At 40.4% G+C, this 21569-nt stretch overlaps 1 protein-coding gene across 1 annotated transcript; it reads left to right on the top strand.

Moving 5' to 3' along the window:
• The first annotated feature begins 133 nt into the window (after nucleotides 1-133).
• On the top strand, nucleotides 134-19079 carry scarf2 (scavenger receptor class F, member 2). The gene is made up of 11 exons (XM_008336240.2): nucleotides 134-835; nucleotides 3249-3307; nucleotides 3396-3497; nucleotides 4617-5136; nucleotides 5812-6030; nucleotides 6862-6990; nucleotides 7200-7303; nucleotides 9137-9251; nucleotides 9702-9799; nucleotides 14407-14562; nucleotides 15081-19079. Exons 1-11 carry the CDS (start codon nucleotides 726-728, stop codon nucleotides 16316-16318), a joined length of 2850 nt encoding a protein of 949 aa, XP_008334462.1. The 5' UTR covers nucleotides 134-725; the 3' UTR covers nucleotides 16319-19079.
• The last annotated feature ends 2490 nt before the right edge of the window (nucleotides 19080-21569 follow it).

Genomic DNA, 21569 nt, shown 5'->3' with positions numbered 1-21569 from the left:
TTAAAACAATAATTCTGAGATGAAGGTATTATTAATATACCATAATCGTTTTACCCCTCCACCCCCCCAGACCCCCGCCCCAACAACAACAAAAAAAAAGTAATAACGAAAGTTAGGACTACGACATCATAACCCGCACGAGTGAAGCGGCCGCTGCAGTTGCGCACATGCGTATGCAAATGAGTGGCGCACACATGGCGCACGGAGCCAAAGATAGAGTAACAAATCAGGAATTTCCCTCCTGCCACTCCTGAGAGTGCAGAGAGCACACAAGTCAACGCCGTACACTTACGCGTTCTCCTCGGAGAACAGAGCTGAAAAGCGGCATTCATTTGCATCTTTTAGAATTTTCTTTTTTCCCCAAAAACTTTTCACGCCAGGATTAACCTCTGTTTCCGGATTACGAGCTAGCATTTGGGGGGGGGGAATCATGAGTTTGGACCCAACTTTTGCATCATGTCTCCTGTTTAGAAACTTTCTGAGGGAATAAATGGCGCAGCGCAGGAGAGCAGCACGGATGAAGAGTACTGTTATGTTGCATGGGATTTGTTTTTAGTCACTGCCGGAGGATTTGTACTTCTAGACTTTATCGGGGGGGAAAAGCGAGGATTCTCTGTTAATTTAGAGTAAAAACAAACCAACATCTGGATTACAAATTCAGAACTTTTTGGAGGAAGAAGATGTGGAGTGAAAACGGCGTGTAGAAGGATGCTGCCGCCTGTACAATGGAAGTGAAGAACTCTTTAGCTTTCTTTGCGGTGACTTGTCTCTTTTTTTGCTCCACTTTCAGTCAAGAACTCAACCCCAAAGGCAGGAATGTATGCAAAGTACCGGGGTAAGGAACACAGCAGTAAAAATATAAAGATACATATATATGTTTGCAAACTACGACAAATGTAAACATGTCCTGATAAAAGTTCTTGTTTTGTTGTTTTTACCTTTAGGATATAACTTAAAATGCACCCAATGTATGACGATTATCTTCCTAGTTCGTTTTGTCTTTAATTAGTTTTAGGACAAAATAGTTCCTGTACAGACGGCGTCATAGCATCAGAACGCAAGCCGAGTAACGGTTCTCACTAAAAACTTTTACCAGACTTTTTTACTTTCTTTTTGCCTTAGTCCGGTACGACTCCGACCAACACATATTAGTTACGTGTTTTACTTTGACCTATTTTCTGTATAATATGTTCTTTGTATAGCATGCACACAGGAGGAGGAGGAGGAGCCCATTAAAAAGCAGCCACACAGATGTGTACATCTGGAACAACACTATTTTTTCCCTCTGTAGGGGGCGCGCTAGTAGACCTTAAGGGCTTTCGTGGCACCATTTGGTGACACTGAGATTGTGAAGGCATTCGAAGGGCTTTTCATGCAGTATAAATGTACACATTCTGGATTAGGGTACGATTACACCCCGGTGTAAATGTAGAGGGGAGTGAACTCCAAACAAACTGGGTTTGTTTTGATGTCAATGAGTTGCAGTTGGAGGATGGAAATTATATTTCATGACAACTTTTGTGATTCTATTTTGTATTTATATGGCTCCTATATTTATAGATCAGAGGTTACATGTCGTAACAAATTTCCAAAAAAAAAAAAACAAAAAAAAACCCACATACAGTATGACTTGAAATACAATTAACGAATGACCTCTAAGAATATGACCGACACTGTGGGTGTTGGAATACTGGTAAACAAGAACAACAAAACCAAGTCCACAATTGCCTCCTGTGAGTCCAAGTGTGTTTGTCAGATATGAAGCAGCAGAAGTACAGTAGACAAGAAGGGGTAAAAATGTGTCTTTACTTTGCTTCAACAATGGATATATGGGGGGGTTCAAAGAGATTTTTTTTTTTTACAAAAATAACCGTCATCTTTTTTTACGTTTTACCCGTTTAAATTAAAGTGTACATCTTGCTTCTTGAAATATATAAGACACAGCATGTATGTATATATGCAAGTATGTATATTGATATATATATATATATATATATTTATAGGTATGTATATGCATACATATGTGGATACATACATTTATACATATATGCACTCATGTATGTATACATATATTTATATATGTATGCTTATATTCACACATATGTGTATACATATATTTATACATATATGTACACATGTATGTATACATACAGTATATTTATATACAGTATGTATGTATATATGCAAGTATGTATATTGATATATAGATTTATATGTATGTATATGCATACATATGTGGATACATACATGTATACATATATGCACTCATGTATGTATACATATATTTATATATGTATGCTTACATTCACACATATGTATATACATATATTTATACATATATGTATACATGTATGTACACATACAGTATATTTATATACAGTATGTATGTATATAGTCACACATGTATGTCTACATATATTTATACACGTATGCATATATTTACACATGTATGTATACATATATTTATATATGCATACATATATGTGTATACATATTTATTTATATAAGTATATTTATAACATTGTCACATGAATTGCACAGACCTCCAGAATACTAGATCTTAAGCATTTTCCTCACTTCTCAAGTATCTCAGAACACGGCAGGTCACTGCTAATCCACAAATGTGACAGTAACATTTAATGTCAGTGAATTATTCAGAGGCTCGTGATAAGTGAAAGCACACAGTGGTTAATCCTTCTGAAATCAACCTCATGCATATATTGGAATAAAAAAAAAAAAACCTCAGTACAACAGTAAATGTCAGGAAGTAACCTTGGCTCTTCAGACTCTGTATGTTATGATGACATGTTTCTGGGGCCCCAACGGGGGTCACAGGGGTTGGAGGAAGAGAAGATACACCTGTCTTTGTCTGACAGGCCAGGACTCAGGCTGAATATTTATTTTATGAATATTTACTTCCTCCTGCAACGTTTGCAAAAGGCTGAATTGCAGTTTTAAGAGGAAGGACTCCGTAGGGGGCTACCAGTTAGAGTCAGATGTAAATGAACCCCTGTGTGGAAAATTATACAAGCATGTGTTAGACACATGCGTCATGCATGGTTCTCTGCACACGTCTGGACTATTTGGCCTTCACCACATCAATGAGAACTTTTAGATGAAGGGATGGTGAGCTGGGTGTGGAAGTTGCCGCTGTGATGATGTTTGTTTTAGACTGTGTTTTATTCTGGGGCTTCATTACCCCCACCTCCAACCTCCTCTCATTTAGGATGTCATAATTACACTTCCAGGTCACCGGGACTGGCGTGCTGCGGTGGATGGAGCCAGCTAGGAGACGAATGCCTGACGCGTACGTTCACCTCCACAAGTCCAACGATGTCATGAAGCGCTTTAAGACAAACAGTTTAAATAACATGATCTGCTCTTGTTCACCCCAGCTCTCTGTGAAGGCAACTTCACATGCAAGGAAAATGAGGTGTGTGTCAGGCCAAATGAATGCCGCTGCCGTCACGGGTACTTTGGAGCAAGCTGTGACACCAGTAAGGAATTTGTTTTTTAACTTTAAATCCACAATTATATCTTGTGTTCTTTTTACTTTGGTGTTCAAAGCTGTGGTTGCCGCCCTAAATACCAGTTGCACAGCAATATTTACTGAAGCTGATGGTGTTCGCTGATGTCAGGAGCATGGCATTGTTGTTCTGTCAGTATGCGGGTCCAAATCTGGGATCTGTTTCCTTCAACACCAACGGAGCTATTTTTATCACTTCAACCACCATTTAAACTTTACTAGGAGCCACAGAAACTTTTCAGTTATTGATCAACTAGTTATTACAGATGTGTAAAGACAAAGCTGTTGGTTATTTTCTAACCTGTTATACCACCACAGAACCCCCCCCCCCCCCCCCATTATTATTTCAATTCAAACACAGAATAATTAAGTGGTCAGTGTCACAGATTATTCACTCTATTTCTTTCATTACTTTTACCTGAAGTCAACGTCTCTACAGTCTCTACTGCAGTGCTGCATTATTTGCATTGATTACATTCATGTGTTTAGCAGATGCTTTTATTCAACTTACAAGAGGAATCCAAAGCTTCTGTTTTATTAATCAGATTTAAGATTTTAGTTGTTTAACTTAATAAGACTAGCTGATTAATACAATTGATGTATTTTAATTCTAAAGAGCACATTCAAAATAATTTTGGTCAATTCACAAACGTTTAACGTTGAGAGCCAGTGTACAGTAATGGGCTGCAGAGCCACAGGTTGAAGACCCCAGGTCTAGATTTATGTGCTTATACTGCTTTTCCACATTTAATTGCTGTACACCATTGTTTCTCAAAGACTGGGTCGCAACCCTCAGTTGGGTCACAAGATATTTTTTTTGGGTCGTCTCACATCATGTTTCCTAGGAGTTTGCAAATAATGTCTATTGACTTGAGTCACGAAGGTTTGTGACTTTTAAAATATGGGTCCCCAGAAAAAAAGTTTGGGAAACACTTCTGTAAACCATGGGAATGGATACTATTGTGATTCAATCTTGGGTCAAACTACTGCTGCAGTTTCACCAGTTGTGGATACAAGTGTTTTAAACTGATTTAAATGATTTGTGTAAGGATTTCTTTCTGTTTCCTGACTACAACTGTCTCTTTAACAGAGTGTCCCGGACAGTTCTGGGGTCCCGACTGTAAAGGCAAATGTCTTTGTTACCCTAATGGCCAGTGTGATGACCTGACCGGCCAGTGTACCTGCAATCACAACCGCTGGGGACCAAACTGTGAGAATGCATGTCTGTGCCAAAAAGGCCAGTGTGATCAAGAAACAGGCAAATGCACATGTCACCCCGGCGTCTGGGGTCCTCAGTGTAACAACAAGTGCTACTGCAGCGTCAACTCCGTCTGCGACCCCATGACGGGCCGCTGCCAGTGCCGGTCTGGATGGATGGGGAGAAACTGCGCTGTGCAGTGTAACTGTAACAACTCGCCATGTGAACAGTTCACGGGACGCTGCCAGTGTCCTGAGATGCGGTGGGGGCAGCGGTGCGAGCGGTACTGCCAGTGTTCACACGGCAAATGCAACCAAGCTGATGGCTCTTGTAAGTGCACTCCAGGCTACCGTGGGAAGTTCTGCAGAGAACCGTGTCCGGCTGGATTCTACGGACAGAACTGCAGGAACAAGTAGGATTTTTTTGCAATCTTTCCAAAATGAGGGTTCACGATACGGAGTTGGTTTTTGATTAGTTCATTAAAAAAACATCTAACATTAAAAAAATGTTGAAGGCCAGTTTCATAGACAGGGCTTAGCAGACACTATATGTATGTGTAAGTCTTTGCATCACACACAGGTGGCGCCATGGAGTACGTGGTTCCTCTGGGCTCAAACCCGGTGCTTTCTGTGTGTAAGGCTGGCATGATAACCACTATGATAACCGATGCCAAACATCCCAAGTTTCTTCATATACGTTAAAAGCAGTCTTGAAAACTTATTTTATTCAAGTAATTTAATGGATTACTTCAATCCACAAGTACTTGTCACGTCAACTACTAAGCAGAAATTTAACCAGCCTCTAGAAAGGATTTTTCTGTGAAACCAGTCCTTGGTGTAACACTCAAAAACGTTCATGGTCTGGGAAAACGTTCCCACGCAGTTTATCTGAAACCTAGATGGAACAGAATGTTGTTTATCTCCCTGTTTAAATGACCATTAGATGAACAATTGAAAAACATTCAGATACACATGTCTTTCATCAGGTTAAACTGTTTCACCACACCGAGATAAGGGACCGGGAATTTCTTTGTGTAAACGAGACAAATGAGAAACACTTGGTTTGTGTTTTGTTCGCCTGACCACAGATGTGGACACTGTAAAGGACAGCAGCCTTGTAAAGTCACAGAGGGAAGATGCATAACCTGCGACCGAGGCTGGAACGGGACGCGTTGTGATCAGCTTTGCTCCAAGGGCTTTTTTGGCGAAGACTGTGAGGAAGTTTGCCCCGCCTGTAAGGATGGCCACCACTGCGACCCCATTCACGGGAAGTGCTCACAGTGCAACCCAGGCTGGATTGGGGACAGGTAAGAAATGAATATGTCAGAGAATTGTCAGTTGGTTCATGTGCGGACCTTTTAAATTGGTACCAGATCTGGACTGCAGAGCCTTTATGCTCTTGTCGGAAGCAATATATACTACACATATTGCTAAAATTGTAAAATCAAACTCTGCAAGTAACGTTTCTGGAGCGTGGATGCTCTTCATCTCTATTTATCAGAAGAAAACCAGGAATGTGTACTAATCTGAAGGAACATTCTTGTCTTGTCTTGTCTTGTGGTATCTCTGCTGAGATCAGACCACACAAAAATTTAGGATCAGGAACTATTTTATGACGGTTTAAATCGGGGGTCAACAACTATATTTGTCGGAGGGCCGGAATATTTCTGGATAAAATGAAATAAAAATCACATTTTTGTTTATAATTATTAAACACAGATGTTTGTTTTTGAATCCAATCGTGGGCCGGATCGGACAGTCCTGTGGCCGTGGCTTAGACTGTGCTTCAAGACCATCTAAGGCGGTGATTAACAAATGGTGGCTCGTGAGCCAAATCCGGCCCATCAAATAATAATCTTAGCCCAAAATTTGATTTTTATTTCCAGCTCCTAATGTGTTTGTCTAGAAATTCTGCATCTCTGACAAGTATAGTTCGTGACCCCTGTTTCAAGGCTTTGGCACTAAAAATATATAACATAGCTAATCATTGGGTTTAAGAACTATGTCTTAAACTAAAGTTACATTGACCTCTTCAAAGTGTTCTTTCCACGGCCTGTTCTTTGTGTAGCTATTACAGAGTGAAACATACTGTTTTTTGTTAAAAGCTGAGATCGTGAAATTCTTTGTACGTGCCGTAGGTGTGAGGTTCGCTGCCCCAACGGCACTTACGGCGAGAATTGTGAAAACAACTGCAGCCACTGTTATAACGGCATCTGTCACATGGTCACCGGAGAGTGCCTGTGTGACCCAGGGTTCTACGGCACCTAGTAAGTAACTTGAAAACCCAAGACTTAAAAGACAACACTTTGGTATGTGATGAGGGTCAAAAGGCATCTACTTGTTTTTTTACTAGTAATGCATTATATGTACTGTACTATGCAGTAAAATGTTGATCCTTGGATAGGTTTAGTTTCAAAAGTCTGTCACTGGAACTCACACTAAACTACTGTGTTTTTGTACCTCCTTCGTGTTTAAGCTGCAACATGACCTGTCAGCCGGGCCAGTACGGAGTGAACTGCAATCAAACCTGCCATTGCCACGACAAGGACTGTGATCCCGTATCTGGAGCCTGCTATCTTCGTAAGACAATATTTTTTTCTGAAGAGCCACCGCATGCTTTGTGGTCTTGATGTTTTCAAGGTTTGAAGTGAACAGAAACAGAAACTAGTGTTTGTTTGTTTTTTCTTTGAAGTCCAAACAGATCTGGCCTACAGAGGCATTGTGTAATTGTTTTAACCATCTAAAAGTGTTTGTCCTAAAAACAAGACTGCACTTACACTGCTTGTCCAAAGCACTAAAAAAGACCTATAATTGGCAGTGACTAGTACCAACAAATGTTTTAGTTTTTTTTTTTTTTTTTTCATTTTCACATCAGTGCGTGTTGTGGGAAAGTAAAATGGCCTTGATAGTGTTTCCAGACCCAGACCAGAGTACTGTACTTTTAATGGTTGTGTTAAATGGATTTTTTTTCTGATGGATAAAAGATTGAGAGAGAAGGAGAAAAAGCAGGAAACGAAAAAGACAGTAGAAAAAAAAAGAAAAAAAATTGGAATAAAGCCTTGTTGGAACACAATGACTGAAGGCAGCAGGGCCGGAAAAGCAGACCAGTCATTTATGGAGGATGTAGAGGTTGTAGGAATATAGTGGACATGAGAAGCAGGTCAACACACGTCTTTGTCAATTTAGGTCCAATTACGTCATAAATCAAACTGTCCATCAGTCCAGTACACATGGGTCTGATGGGACTGTACGCACCAGGCATCAGCGCCATTCATCATCATTTCGCCTGATTTTCAAAAGACTTTTGAACGTAATGTATATCATTGGGTGGCGCTTTGGCCCACAGGCAATGTCTCTGTCTCCTGGGCAAGTTCGAATCCCGGTTAGGGCAGTTAGTACCTTCCAGTGGACTCACCACCCGCAGGAAGGTTCAGGGAGGTTGGGACGGTGCAATGTGATTTGGGTGGCGGTCGTGGCGACTGCTGACCCCGCGACCCAGTAATGGATAAGTGGATGAAAATGGATGGATGGATGGATGTATATCATTGGATTTTACTGATTTTATTCGAGTCAAGCCAATCAGAACACACTGTGTTCTTAGCCAATCATGGAACACATACATTTAGCACATTTCAATGTCAATATCTTCAGCACAACTGTATTTTAAACTGCGACTTTTGCAGTATCTTGGCGACACTAGTCAATTTTTTGTAGTGCAACCTGCCGTGTATCTCACTTATAGCCGCAGAACCGCTAATGAATCATGGCCCTATGGTGACGGCTGTGTAGTAATGAGGCAGAGAAAGGAGGAAGTTGCTTGCAGGAAATCAGTAATGAAAGTCTTAGTGCTTTTGGTGCGTGCTGTATGGGAGATGAGATTGATAACTATGTACCTGGAGTACTGTAGGTTTTAGTCCTTGAAGCCTCATTTCCTCAGACACGCCTCATGTCACAGCTCTTTCCTGCAGTCTGAGCCAACATCATATGAGTACAATTACATAAAGTCTGCCACCTGCTGGCATTCAGTCACCTGAATGTTGTACAGTGAATGTTGTTTAGAGCATCGTTTCCCAAAGACAGGGCTGCGACCCTCAGGTTGGTCGCAAAAGGTTTTTTTTTTGGGGGGGGGTCGTCCTCTATCACGTTTCCCAGGAGTTTACAAATAATGTCTAATGACTAGGGTTTTGAAGATTTGTGACTTATAAATAATGGGTTTCCAAGAAAAAAAGTTTGGGAAACACTGGTTTCAAGGCTCTCCATCAGTCCACGGTCTAAATTTATGTAATAATTTTATATTTACTACATATATGTTATTATTAAAGTTATATATATGATAAACTTCATTGTGTTTTGGGGTTTTTTTCAATGTCAAAATCTTAAACAACAATACCGTTTTAACGCCCTGTTTTTCAGAGCCTAACCAGAGGATGGGAGTGATTGCAGCTGGAACCCTGGTCTCCTTCTTACTGATTGTCCTGCTGTCCCTGTTGTTCTGCTGCTGCCTGTGTCGACACAAGGACGACCACAAGTCAGTAACTGATGTCAATCTTCTTTTCCCTAATCTGATCCATGATGGAGGCTCATTTTTTTTAGAAAGCTAAAGAAAAAAACAACTGAACTTTACTGAAAAACGTAAATGACAATATATATATGTATATATGTATGTATATAGGTACATATGTATATATGTATGTATGTATATATGTATATATGTATGTATTTATATATGTATGTATTTACATATGTATGTATATATGTATGTAAATATATAAAAGATATACGACATGTATTTTGTTTTTAAATGAGCAAACCTACACTGTATTTTTCAGTACATTGACATTTGACTAGCGTATGGGCAGCTAGCGAGCCCACTGCTGAGGCAGCGAACCAGGGTTAATGAGCCTCCCTCTGAACGATTCATTTGGATTTCCATGGCATCATCCCTTTTCAGTCCTAACCAAGATAACTCTACCAACAGCAAAAAAGCCAAGCGGATCCTGTGTGGACGATTTAGCCGAATCAGCACAAAACTTCCCCGTATTCCACTGAGACGACAGAAACTGCCAAAAGTAGTTGGTAAGCCCCTGAATTCTTTCTCATGTCCCACCGCAGTGCTGCCGGAAGCAGCTTTACTTTTATGTAATCTGTTTCTCCTGCGCTTGTGCAACACTGTCTGGTGGAGCTGCAGCTCAGAGCCGGGGTTTGGTTGGAAGCTTACAGACGCCATGACAGCTCTGTGGAGATGTCAGTGAAAATGAGAAGCTAAACTGGGATGTCTCCAGGTTGTTGCAGCCAAGACGCTGGGGCAGATGAGTGGCAATCAGAGCGAGCATCCCAGTCAGTCAGGCTGTGTGGATGGTGAATATGGTTAAAGAGTGTGTGGTGGCTGCCAGGCAAGTGTGGGGTTTCATTTGAAAGGAATGCACTGGTTTTAAAGCCCCTTATTATTCTTGGCACCCTCAGACACCATGTGTTCATATTATTACAACCCTAAACTGGAGATTATTTTCTCTTCTTCCATTTTCTTTGCTCGTTTCCATCGTCGTTTCTGTGTGTGTGTTATAAAAAGAAGGGTCGTCGTTGTCGGGGGTGGGGGCCCCGCTCGGTGGCGAGTGACGAGCTATCAAAGGCAGCACTGTTTAGTCGGACGCTGCAGTCGAGCTGTTCCATGTGGAGAACTCGTGGTGTGTGACAGATCTGTCTGTGACCTCGCTGTTGTTTTTTCATAGTAGATGGAGAAAATATACATTTGGATTTTTTTTTTTTTTTTAAGTCTTCTTCACACATTTCATGGTGTAGTTACTGAGTTTCCAGTCCACAAATATTCATTTTGGCCATCAGTACTTCTTTAATATTTTTTTGGTAAATTGTTTTGTCCCATTTGTGACAGTTTGGGCAGTTAAAAGACAAATGTGCAATATTTGAAGCTCATATAATTATATATTTAACTCAGTCGTTATAATAATATAATTAATTTTATGTGCGGGACATTAAGCGTGTTTACAGAGCAAAACTAATTTATAATTGAAAAAAAGCTATGCCACAGTACTTTGCATCAGAGAGGAGGTTTAAAGAAAAACAAAACAACAAAAAAATATATTTAACACTTGCACTGCAAGACATGAAAAAAAAGAATCTGAATTTGCACTCTTTTAATAAAGCACCTTAAGACCTCCTCTCCTCTGTTGTTTTTCTGTTATTTATATATTTATTTTTTCCTTCTTTGTTTTGTTGTTTACCCTAAAAAAAAAAAAAAAAAACATGTTTTGTTTAGAAAGTCCAAATCTGACCGCAGCTTCTCACTCCTGCACACATACATTCCACAGGAGGCCCAATGGGGCTGGAAACAGGAAGTGGTCATATTTACCCCTGCCTGTGTCAGAGCTGTGATTTATCCAAACAGGGGTCAGCAGCAACAGATGTGGCATAGCAGAAAAAAAAGGTCAGGCTGAATTAAAGGACAAGGAAAGATGCCTTTTTAGCTGTTTCTGTTTCCAGCAGCTTGAATAGAGACATACACTGACACCCGACAGTACGTCTGTTAGACATCTCTTACATCCACTACATTCAAATTCTTGCCCCTGTCCAAGCCCTAAGACCTCAAAACACCTGCTTTTCTCGTCTGTTTTTTTTTTTTTTTTTTTTTTTTTTTTTTACTGGCTCCACAAATATGTTTGCAATAACAGGCCTGGTTTCACATCATTTCATTTGAGCAAAGAACAAAAACAGACTCACAACTGACAGTTGTTAAGACATAAAATAAGTCATTACATATAAAACATAATAGAAATATAGATACAACGCAAATAAAACCTAAAAAACACATAAATATATATATAAACATATATGTAAAAAACAAACAAACTGCAATTTCCCAGCCGGGGCTTAATAAAGTACATCTATCTACCTATAAATATATAAACAAATATAGTTGGTGACCCCTTAATTTCCATGTTGTTCATGTTGTGCAGTGTAAAATCTGAGTCAGGGACTATTTCAGGCTAAAACATGTTTATTCTTCTTCTTATTGGCAGCTTGTGCCCCCCACTCAGTGCCCAGATTTACACAGCTGGACACAACCTTTCAGCACACAGCCTCCTCATTGCAGCTTAGTTCTCTAACCTCTAGACTTCCTCTGCCCCTGGTCTGTAAGTGCTTTGCTGCCCCGCCCCACCCCCACGAGCAACTATGGTGGCAGACCTCTGCAGCTGTGCTGCGTCAATAATGCCCTGTTGTGCAGTACAGAGGAATCGCAGCGGCATTCTGTCTGCAGGGCAATCTGCTGTGCTAGACCCACAGACTGGTGGGAGTAGCTTTCAAGGACAGCAGTCATTCATGGCAACAATGTTGCAAAATGCCCATGTGTTCGCTTGTTGACTAACTCAACGTGATGTCCTGAGGTTGGTCAGAAGCTCCACATTACTGTGTAGAGCAGCAAACCAAACACAACCGCAGAATATGTCGTGACAACAATTTTAATATTGACACTGTGTGTGTAGTGGCGCTTTGGCCCAGAGGCAATGTCTCTGTCATTGGTGTGGAACCCCAGGGTTCACCTCCTGGGCAAGTTCGAATCCCGGTTAGGGCGGTTGGTACCTTCCAGTGGACTCACCACCCGCAGGAAGGTTTGGTACGGTGCAATGTGATTTGGGTGGCGACTGCTGCCCCCGCGACCCGGTAACGGATAAGCGGATGAAAATGGATGGATGGATGGACACTGTGTGTGTGACAATGAATCGACCACATTTATACAAAGAGTTTCTAATTTACAGTTGAGTTAAGTACGTTGTGGTGATTTAGCTGTGGTTAAACCAGGGGTGTTAAGAATATATTATTTATACATATTTTTTTTGATTATATATTTTTTGGCTCAGGAGCTACTATCAAAATGGCCCAGCTATTTTGGAAAACGTTTAATTTTTTTTTTTTTTACTCAGATAAAATAACATATACTTTAAATATACAATATATGTATCAGTATGAATGTATGCAGCTGCACAGCACAATATAATGTAATACTTACACTATGGGGTCACTACTATATATATATATATATATATATATTTAACATTTATATTGCTCTTGACCCAGAAGTACTCCCTTTTTCGATCTACTGATCTTCTTTTAGATTTTCTCTTTTGCACCTACCAGAGTAACATCTTTCTAATAAAATAATTAAGAAATTAAGAAGAAGTTTCCATTGTATGTAATTTCATTAAGGCCTTTCACTATCTTGCTATCTAAATAATTAGTAATAATTTTTAATTGGTAAAAATTAGTATTAGGACTACTATTAGTCCTAGTTGTTACATGGTTCAAGTGGCCAACTTATGCGTAAACCACCAAACAATGCTGGGTGAAAAGTCAAGTCATTGAAAACGGCTGTGAAGCAACATTTAACACTGGCCTCATAACAGACTTCTGGTTTGACTGTGAGCCTGTCTGTGTTGTAAAACAACTCACTGAGCATGTTCACAACCCCCCCCCCCCCCCAAAAAAAAGAGGCTCCTAAAAAAAAAAAAGAAAAAGAAAAAAAGCTTGTACTTTTTGTTGAGATCTGCCAGAAAACCACTGGTCATCTGCTGATGACATATTTCTCAGATCCAGATGTTCTTGATTATTAGACGTGTATTAATACCAAAAAAAAAAAAAAAAAAAAAAAAAAAAAAATTTACAGAGGTTATAGAAGGGTACAGAAAGAAAAAAAAACAACAAAAACAACATTGTTTCCACAACATCTTTTCAGTATTAGTCCTCAAGAGCAGTTGAGCTCAAATCTGTTCCTGGCCAAGGCAGTGCCACACTTAGAGGATTCCTGGCTTGGAAAGTTTATCTGAGGTCTAAACAAAGGGATAGAACTGTGTGTCATCAGGCACACAGAAGCATCTGATGTGGTCGGTCAGTATGAGGTGACGCCCAGTCACATCAGGGCCAGAACTGTTCATACCAGATGGGTGGAGATAAACGGAGCATATCCGCCAAAGAACACAGCTGTCCCGAGACTGAAGGGTCAGCAGAATTATGCTGTTAGAGAAAAATTGGATTATAAATAGCTAAGAGTGTTATTTCGTGAAAGACATTTCTAAAGTTTAACACAGGCTATCGATGTTTTGTATTTTCAGTTTGACCTTACAAAAAAAACAAAACACTTTTTTGCCATTGGCTAAAATCAGTTGCCATTTCTGAAGTGATGGTCATTTCCTTGGTGTGACAGTGTGTAACCAATGATGTTTTCTTGTGTTGCTGATTCCAACTACATGTAGACTTACCATTGTTCTCTTAGTGTTTTGTCTTTAGAACGTACCAGTGACAGAACAGTGAGAAGTTTAGTGGTTCAATCACCAGTCTCTCTTGGTGGAGTTTCTTACGTTACTCCAGCATGTTTATAGTTTCTCTCCAGCAATATCTGAGCTTTTGTTAGTATGGTCCTGTAATGGACTGAAGAACTGTCCAATATGTTTAAGATCAGCTTGTTATATTGTAATGTAATATCTTGATTGCATTTCACATCTCAGTCTTTCCACCTGAGTGTCGACCAAATAAAACCCATTCCATTTGTGTAGAACTAAACATAAAGTCTTATTTCAGTTGTGAGTTTGAGTCCAGACAGACTGTTGTTGTTGTAACATGGTACAATACCCTGCAGCTGACCTTTGGGCTTTGGCATTTGTTTCTGTTCTCAGTAGCCCACCACGACGCAGAGAACACCTTTAACTGCAGCTTTATCGAGCCCCCCTCGGTGGCCGAGCAGCCCTCCCCTTCCTCCTGGTCGTCCCAGGAGTCCTTCTCTTCCTTTGAGAGCGGAGACGAGGGACCGGTTTACTGTCTGCCCCACGAAGGTGAGTCACAGCAAACACAAATAAACAGTCCGGTTATCAGAGAAGATCCACAATCTGTAATTGATCTCGGTTCCACACCAACTATGGTGGTAGACAAAATGTCATGTGATGACATCATCATCGCTTTATTGTTATTACTACAGAGGGAGTTTACCCTGTATTATATCAGTCTGAACACTAAGAGTATAAACAGGAACTGAAACAGCCGACTCAGCAGCTGACTCCAAACCCCTGACTCACTCTCTAAGGTTTTTTGGGGGAAATACCCTCTCGTTCAGCTTTCGTTGAACTAAATCCGACTGTGCAGTCTTTGAATTACTTTTGTTGGGAAATATAACGAGATTTCGTTTTTTAACTTCAGTTAATTTAAAGATATTTCCTCCGTGATTAGCTAAAAAGATTCTCTATGTTTTAGGGCCAAACCGACCTATTCTATTGAAGATAAAATATGACAGTGAAAGTAATATTCTATATATCATTTCTGATACTAATATTTGACAATCTACAATGATCTACAGAATCTGTGAATGACAGCAAAGAGAAGCGCAGCCCCAGTCCAGCAACTGACCAACCAGAAGCCCCCACCAATGAGGATGCAGGAGAGTATACCTCTCTGAAAGACACCAGTGTCACAAAGGTGGATGGCAGTGAACAACCCCTGATCAAGTCCTCTGACAGTGAAGGGTCCACCACAGGCTCGGAGTCCGCAACCGCAGCTCTGTATGCTCGCATAGCACGTCTCTCGAAGCAGTCCAAAGAGGACGATGGTGGTGGCAAGGATGGAGATGGAACTCCTACAGTGGAGGTTAAGCGCAATGGAAAACCACCGCCTTCACCTGGTAAGCCTAAACCAAGGCCCCCTGATCCATCAACCAAGCCTAAAATTTCATGGATACATGGAAACACCCAAGGTTCTCCGCAGTCAGAGCAACAGGGGCAGGGCGGCATAAAGTCACTGGTAGTGCCAAAGGAGAAAAAGAGGAGCTCGAGCGATTGTTCAGCCAAGAGTGAGGAGCGACAGAAAATAAAGGAGAAGAATCGTGAACAACAGAAGAAACAGGAAGAGAAGGAGGCAGATGCCAATGAATCTCCCAGAAAACATAAACCTCTGCGAGGTAAGAAGTCTGGGGATGAGCACAGCAGCCCCAGTCACATGGAGCACATTAATGGTGTTGTCCAGAACGCCTTGAAGATGATCAGTAGCTTTCATAGTTCCTCTTCTGAGAAGAAAAGCTCAAATGACATTCCAAAAGAGAACCCTAAAGAGCCACCCAAGAGCCCTAAGGTAATGCACCCACATATGAACTCTGAGGCTGCCACGCTGCTAGCTGCTCAGCTTAAAGAGAAAACCCAAAGTATCAACCGGAATGAAGGAACAGGCTTAACAAAGACCAATGGCTTTTCTACACCCAAGGGGACAAGAGAGAAGCCAACACCTCCACAGAAAACCAAGAGGAACCCATCAAGTGGATTAAACCAGCAGGCTTCCATCAAGCCACTGTTGCCCACCACAAACAGCCTCCATAAGATGGTGATGCCTGTCAGCAGCGACCTAGGGCCCCCTGAAGCTAAGAGCCCGGAAAAGCAGGACTTAAACGGCTCGAAGTTTGGGGACCCAACACAGGATCACACGCCAAAGAAAACTCCAATAAAAAAGCCGCCCAGGAAGAAGGGCAAGGAGGGGACTTTGGAAACCCCTGACAGTAAAACACCCCAGCAAAAAACAGCCATCATGCCACCACAAGTTGTGAAATAATTGCTCATGAAACCCAAACATAGGAAAGATTTTTGAAGGGTTTTAACCCAGCTTAGTTGGATTTCTTGGAAAGTAGACTGCACCGTCTTTATGACAAAGAATGGAATCCCCTTCCGGCGAGACTATGCTGTGACTTCAGGGCCAATGAAGACAGAAAGAGTTTTTTTTTTTTTTTTAGGGCCTTTTCATGACCTCTATACACCATTGTATTTTACTTCAAGAATCTGTTTTTATATATAACTGTGTATCAAACTCACATCACAACCTGTGGCTAAGCCGGACACAACTGTGAAAACAGTGGAACGTGGACATTTTTTCATACTTCATTTTTTATCGCTATACAAAATGACAACACCTATATTTATATGAGGATTTGTTTTAAAGATTCTTAATCGTGATTTTACTTCGCTGGTATTGGAAAAATAGATACTCCACAGGTACTAAAAAGGATTTTGATCCTACAAGGATTGGTATTTTTTTTTTTCAATCTAATTTCAACTGACCAATTTAAAAACATTTTCATTCTGTGTAGATGAGAGTCTTTTTTAAACATTTCCAGTTACGAGTAACGCCGTTGTGTCTCATCCTCATAAATCCATCTGCTATTGTCAACCTACTTGTTTTTGACTTAACGATTGTTTGGCTTTTTAAAGAAATCTTACCAAAAATCTTTCACTGTTTAAATAGATTGGAAATAGTCCGTACTACAAAGCTATGCTACATCCTTACTACTTAAGCTCTTACATTCAGGGATCCTCTATAAAGTACAAACCATTTTTGATTTATTTAGTTTAACTCACTCATTTTAAACATGCTGTTGGATGTTGTGCAGAAAGACCATTTTAACTTCAGCTTTATACTTTTGCCGACACCAAATCACTAGAATATGCTCTTTTCAGTATGTTTTACTCGCTCATCAAAACCACTAAGCCAAAATTATAACTGATGTATCCCATGTCCTCAATTAATGTCATGCTAATAAATCACTGAAGTAAAAAACAAGTATTTAATTACAGCCAAATCAGCACTTCCTCTCTGCTGCAAACAGACTGAGCCTATTTAGCCTTGTGCTATTTAGTCGGGTCAGATAAAAACATCTGTGTTCACCTGACCTCACGAAGGAAAATTTGTTTCATGTTTACAGTATTTCATGGGAATGAAGCCTAAGCCTTATGCAGATGATACCACGTTGTGGCTTGTATTTCTTCTAGTGTTTAGAGAGTTTGAAGTATTTCTCAAACACATCATTTGTCTAAACTGTTTACTATGGTTTTGCCATGATGTGTTTGAACTGGGCTTATTACATGCACATGAAATATCCAGATAGAACATAAAAAATAGCCAATACTTAAAAAATAGCATGACCTAATTATGAGGGCAACACATACAATAGATACCGGAATACCGAGTAGTTAAGATTCATGTTACAGTTTTACTGTGGATTATAGTCAGGTGTGGATTATAATTTTCATTAAACAGATATTTAGCTCCAGTTTGTACACACTGCAACTTTTATCTCCATGAAATACTGTATGTCGATCATTTATAGAGTAAAAAAAAAACAAAAAAACACATGGATGGTAAAATAAATACTTTCACACAGTTCATATTTCTAACCAGACGGCTTTGTCTATTTCCAATACTTAAATTTTGGTCAGTCTGTTAAAATGCAATCAAAACATAGCAAGCTTCTATAAGTGGTTCATTCCACATGGAAACCAATTGTAATAAAATATGCTCAACATCAGTCAACTTCAATATCTTTAATTATCCCAATACAGTAACTGCCCTGTTACAGTAAGCTAGTAAATCAATGCTGCAGTTCCATGGTGCTTTGAAACTCAATGTTAATCATGGACCATCAATAGGACTAAATGGTACTGCGTCTTGGCCCGTGACAGGTCCCTCATCTGTGGATTAGTTTAGGTTCCTGAGTTTGTCTAAATGTTATTCTCTTTAGTCTTGATAAACTAAAATGCCAAGCTATTTCGGAGCTAGCACTTGCTACATTAGCTGTTAGCATGGACTATGCAAGTTCAATCCAAATTTACAACTAATTTGAACGTTTTTTGTGTTTTCATCGAGGTACACATCACCCCCCACACACACACACTTTTCTACATGTATACATTGTGTACTTATTATTATCCTTGTAAGCTGTGCTTATATGACTCTCGGTCTGTTTCTTTGTTGATGATGAACTGGCTTTCATGTTGTACTTGCTTTTTCTTTCGGTTTGCCCCATACGTTGGGCTCTGTAGCAAACCCGGTGTATGAGTACACCCCCCACGCCCCTGTAAAGTTTACACTGCCTTTGTAATTATTATCTGTTGATGTGTATTGAAACATTTACTTCATGACACAGTGTGTAATTACATGGCATTAACGGCTGCAGGGAAATGCGTCTTGACCAGTTTCCTTCAGATGTTATCATTTGCATGACATAAGAAAAAAACCCCAAAAGGATTGTACAATACTACTACAATACTCTGACACCTCTGTGCAAGTCCTTACCTATGCAGTACATAATACGATAGCATTGAGTAGTTACAGTATGATGTGTCAAGCACTTTTATCTGACTGACTCGTGCCTATTGTTAAAGGCTTTCAGTGCATTTCTTTTTTTGAGTGCCCTTAAAAATGACAAAACAAACTGTATGGTATTTTGGAATTTTTTTGTGATTTTATCTTGGCATCTTGAGTTTTCATTTTTGGAATAAAAAAGCAATACATGTATTTTTCTGTCAAATGTGACACCAAATTTAATTGACATCATGTTCATTCCTATTGGTTATTCTCTCACCTCTTGTTCTCCTAGTGTTACGTCAGTTCAAGCCAAAAGGTAAGAGCAGATACAGTTAGGTGTAGAGCGTGATTTATCTGCTTCATTTCAACCTTAACGTTCTCTTTATTGTTTTTAGCCACGAGGGTGCTGAGCTCAGATGCCAGGCAGGAGTCCAGCAGAGCTGTCCAGCCACGGCAGCTCTTGAAAGACGTTAAAGAAACCTGGGGACTTTTGATTTTGTTTGTTCAGGACTCAGTGGAATGCGACACCCACAAGAGCTCCTTTCATAGGAGAAAATGTATTCCTGCGTGCACGTGTCCCTTTTCTGGTGGGAAGAAGATGGATATGTTCACTGGACCATTAGGAGCTGAAGTTGGATGAATGGTTGGTGTAATAATGGCTGTATATTTTCATTGGGTAATTGAGGGGAAAAATAGATAGAGACGCATTGTTGTGGATTTCACTCTTTCGTCCTGGTGATCTATGTGTGATTAGTCAGTGCATACAACTATGATGAGTGACAATTAAGCTGGTTTTGGCTTTACTTAAGTCTCTCCCTTAAAGATTGTAATGTTAAAATCTTCTCTTGTGTTTTTTGTGATAGCAGACTTGGAATCTCAAGAATTATAGGAGTTGTTTGCGGAGGCTGTCACTGCTTTTCCCACTGAGAGCGTCATCCCTGTTTTCCCCCCAAGGAGAAAAGCTCCTTCTGCGCAGCACTTGTTATGAAGTAAATATTTGTAATGGACATTCTGTAGAACTTTTCTGAATTGTGTAGTAGGGCTACCTCAACAATAGCATGAAATGCTCATAAATCCTCTTCACACAAAGCTCATGCGAGAATCAGTGTCTAGGAGATCGTAGACTGATTTGCAAACATCATGTTAGACATTTGTATAGATCAAAACCCTGATCTGGGTTTACACCCATTTGCCCTTTTCGCAACTGTACACATATTTGGATCTCAACACACTCTTCACGGAATCATCCCATCTTGAATGTGACAATGGCTTGAGGTTTGATTTGTTGCCAGGATGTAGAGGAATGTTGACACAACTGCCTCCATCTGCCCGTCCTTGGGCTGCAGATGGAGAAGATCCTCAGCTGAGCACACCAACACATGCTCTCTTGTTTTTCATCTCAGACATGTGGGAAAGTCACAGCTTGGAAATGTGCATTGCGTGTCAGACTTGCGTCGCATTTCGGGAATAAACTGTTGATTGATTGCTTGTACCGTTGCCTGTGATGGATATCGGTGCCTGCTGCTTTTTGTGTGTTGGTTTAAATAGGGGCCTGTGTGGGATTATAGCTTTTGGCCTTTACATATCGCTTGTGTCATTTTCTCAGAGTTCAGACCTTGTGGTTCATTGACCCAGTGTTGAAGTTTGACGTGTAAAAACTGTGATTTTGCTTCGGCTTTGTGGAACCGACGAACACAAAAGGACCATACAGTAAAACTCAAGGCCTGGTCAAAGTCAGGAGTGAGGAGTGTGGGAAGGGGGTTCAGTGACATCTGGGCTGCCAGTCTAAACATAACTCGGAGCAGGCACGCTCCATGTGCCAATTCTATAGAAACTGTAGGGCTTTAAAGCACAGCTTCTATGAGTCAGCCAAAAGCCCTGGACTCTGAAAACCTATTCCAGTCTCTGTGTTTCCAGGGCAACAGGAACAGATTGGAATCACATCTGGTAGCCATTTGAGTCCTCGCTAGGAGAAGGAAGAAAGAAATTTATGAGTGAGGTGGAAAAAGACAAAAATTTTCTGCAATGCAAAGCAGAAAGAAAGTGGAATTGAATTACACTAAAAAGAGTTTAAAATATTAATTCTATCGTGGACTGACTACAGCTGTTGCTGTATGATGCTAGGCTCTTCTCATGGATGGTCGAATGAGCTGCGCAGCACCACCAGAACAGGGGCATCCCTGCGTATTTAAAAAAAATCCAACTATTCAGAGAGCACCTCCTGTACCTCCTTTCTCCTTCTGCCCTTATCTCCGCCCGGTTTAAGAAGTCACACATTACTAAATAGCAGTCGCCTTCTTAAGAGGTTCTCTATGTCAGGGGTCGCCAACCTTTTCGAAACGGAGAGCTACTTCAAGGGTACTTAGTAATACGAAGAGCTACTTGTTTGAAACAGACTTCTGGAACAGTGTAATAATAATCATAATAATAAGTTCTGGGACATACAATACTGGACACTATCATCGTCACTGAACCCATTTTAATATCATTCTAAGTGGAACTGATTCAAAAAGCTCAGTAACAGTACAATTTTTCACCCTTGTGTTGACTAGTTTTTTTTTGTTTTGTTTTGTTTTTTAAATATACCCCACAGGTACCCTAGGTAGTCCACGGGGTCTACCAGGTGACCCCGGCCACAACGTTGGTACTCTATATCATTGTTTCCCAAAGACTGGGTCACGACCCTCAGGTGGGTCGCAAGAGATTTTTGGGAGGTCATCTCACA

Source organism: Cynoglossus semilaevis, chromosome Z (genome assembly GCF_000523025.1).
Source record: "Cynoglossus semilaevis isolate Cse_v1.0 chromosome Z, Cse_v1.0, whole genome shotgun sequence".
NCBI classification, from domain to species: domain Eukaryota; kingdom Metazoa; phylum Chordata; class Actinopteri; order Pleuronectiformes; family Cynoglossidae; genus Cynoglossus; species Cynoglossus semilaevis.
This window is presented reverse-complemented; position numbering and strand designations above follow the sequence as displayed.

Bases quoted from the DNA above. Each gene is read 5' to 3' on its own strand.
- scarf2 (XM_008336240.2), top strand. From the start codon at position 726: ATGGAAGTGAAGAACTCTTTAGCTTTCTTTGCGGTGACTTGTCTCTTT. The intron at 7,304-9,136 runs GTAAGACAATAT...CCTGTTTTTCAG, and splicing joins ATCTGGAGCCTGCTATCTTC to AGCCTAACCAGAGGATGGGA. The intron at 9,252-9,701 runs GTCAGTAACTGA...CTCTACCAACAG, and splicing joins CGACACAAGGACGACCACAA to CAAAAAAGCCAAGCGGATCC.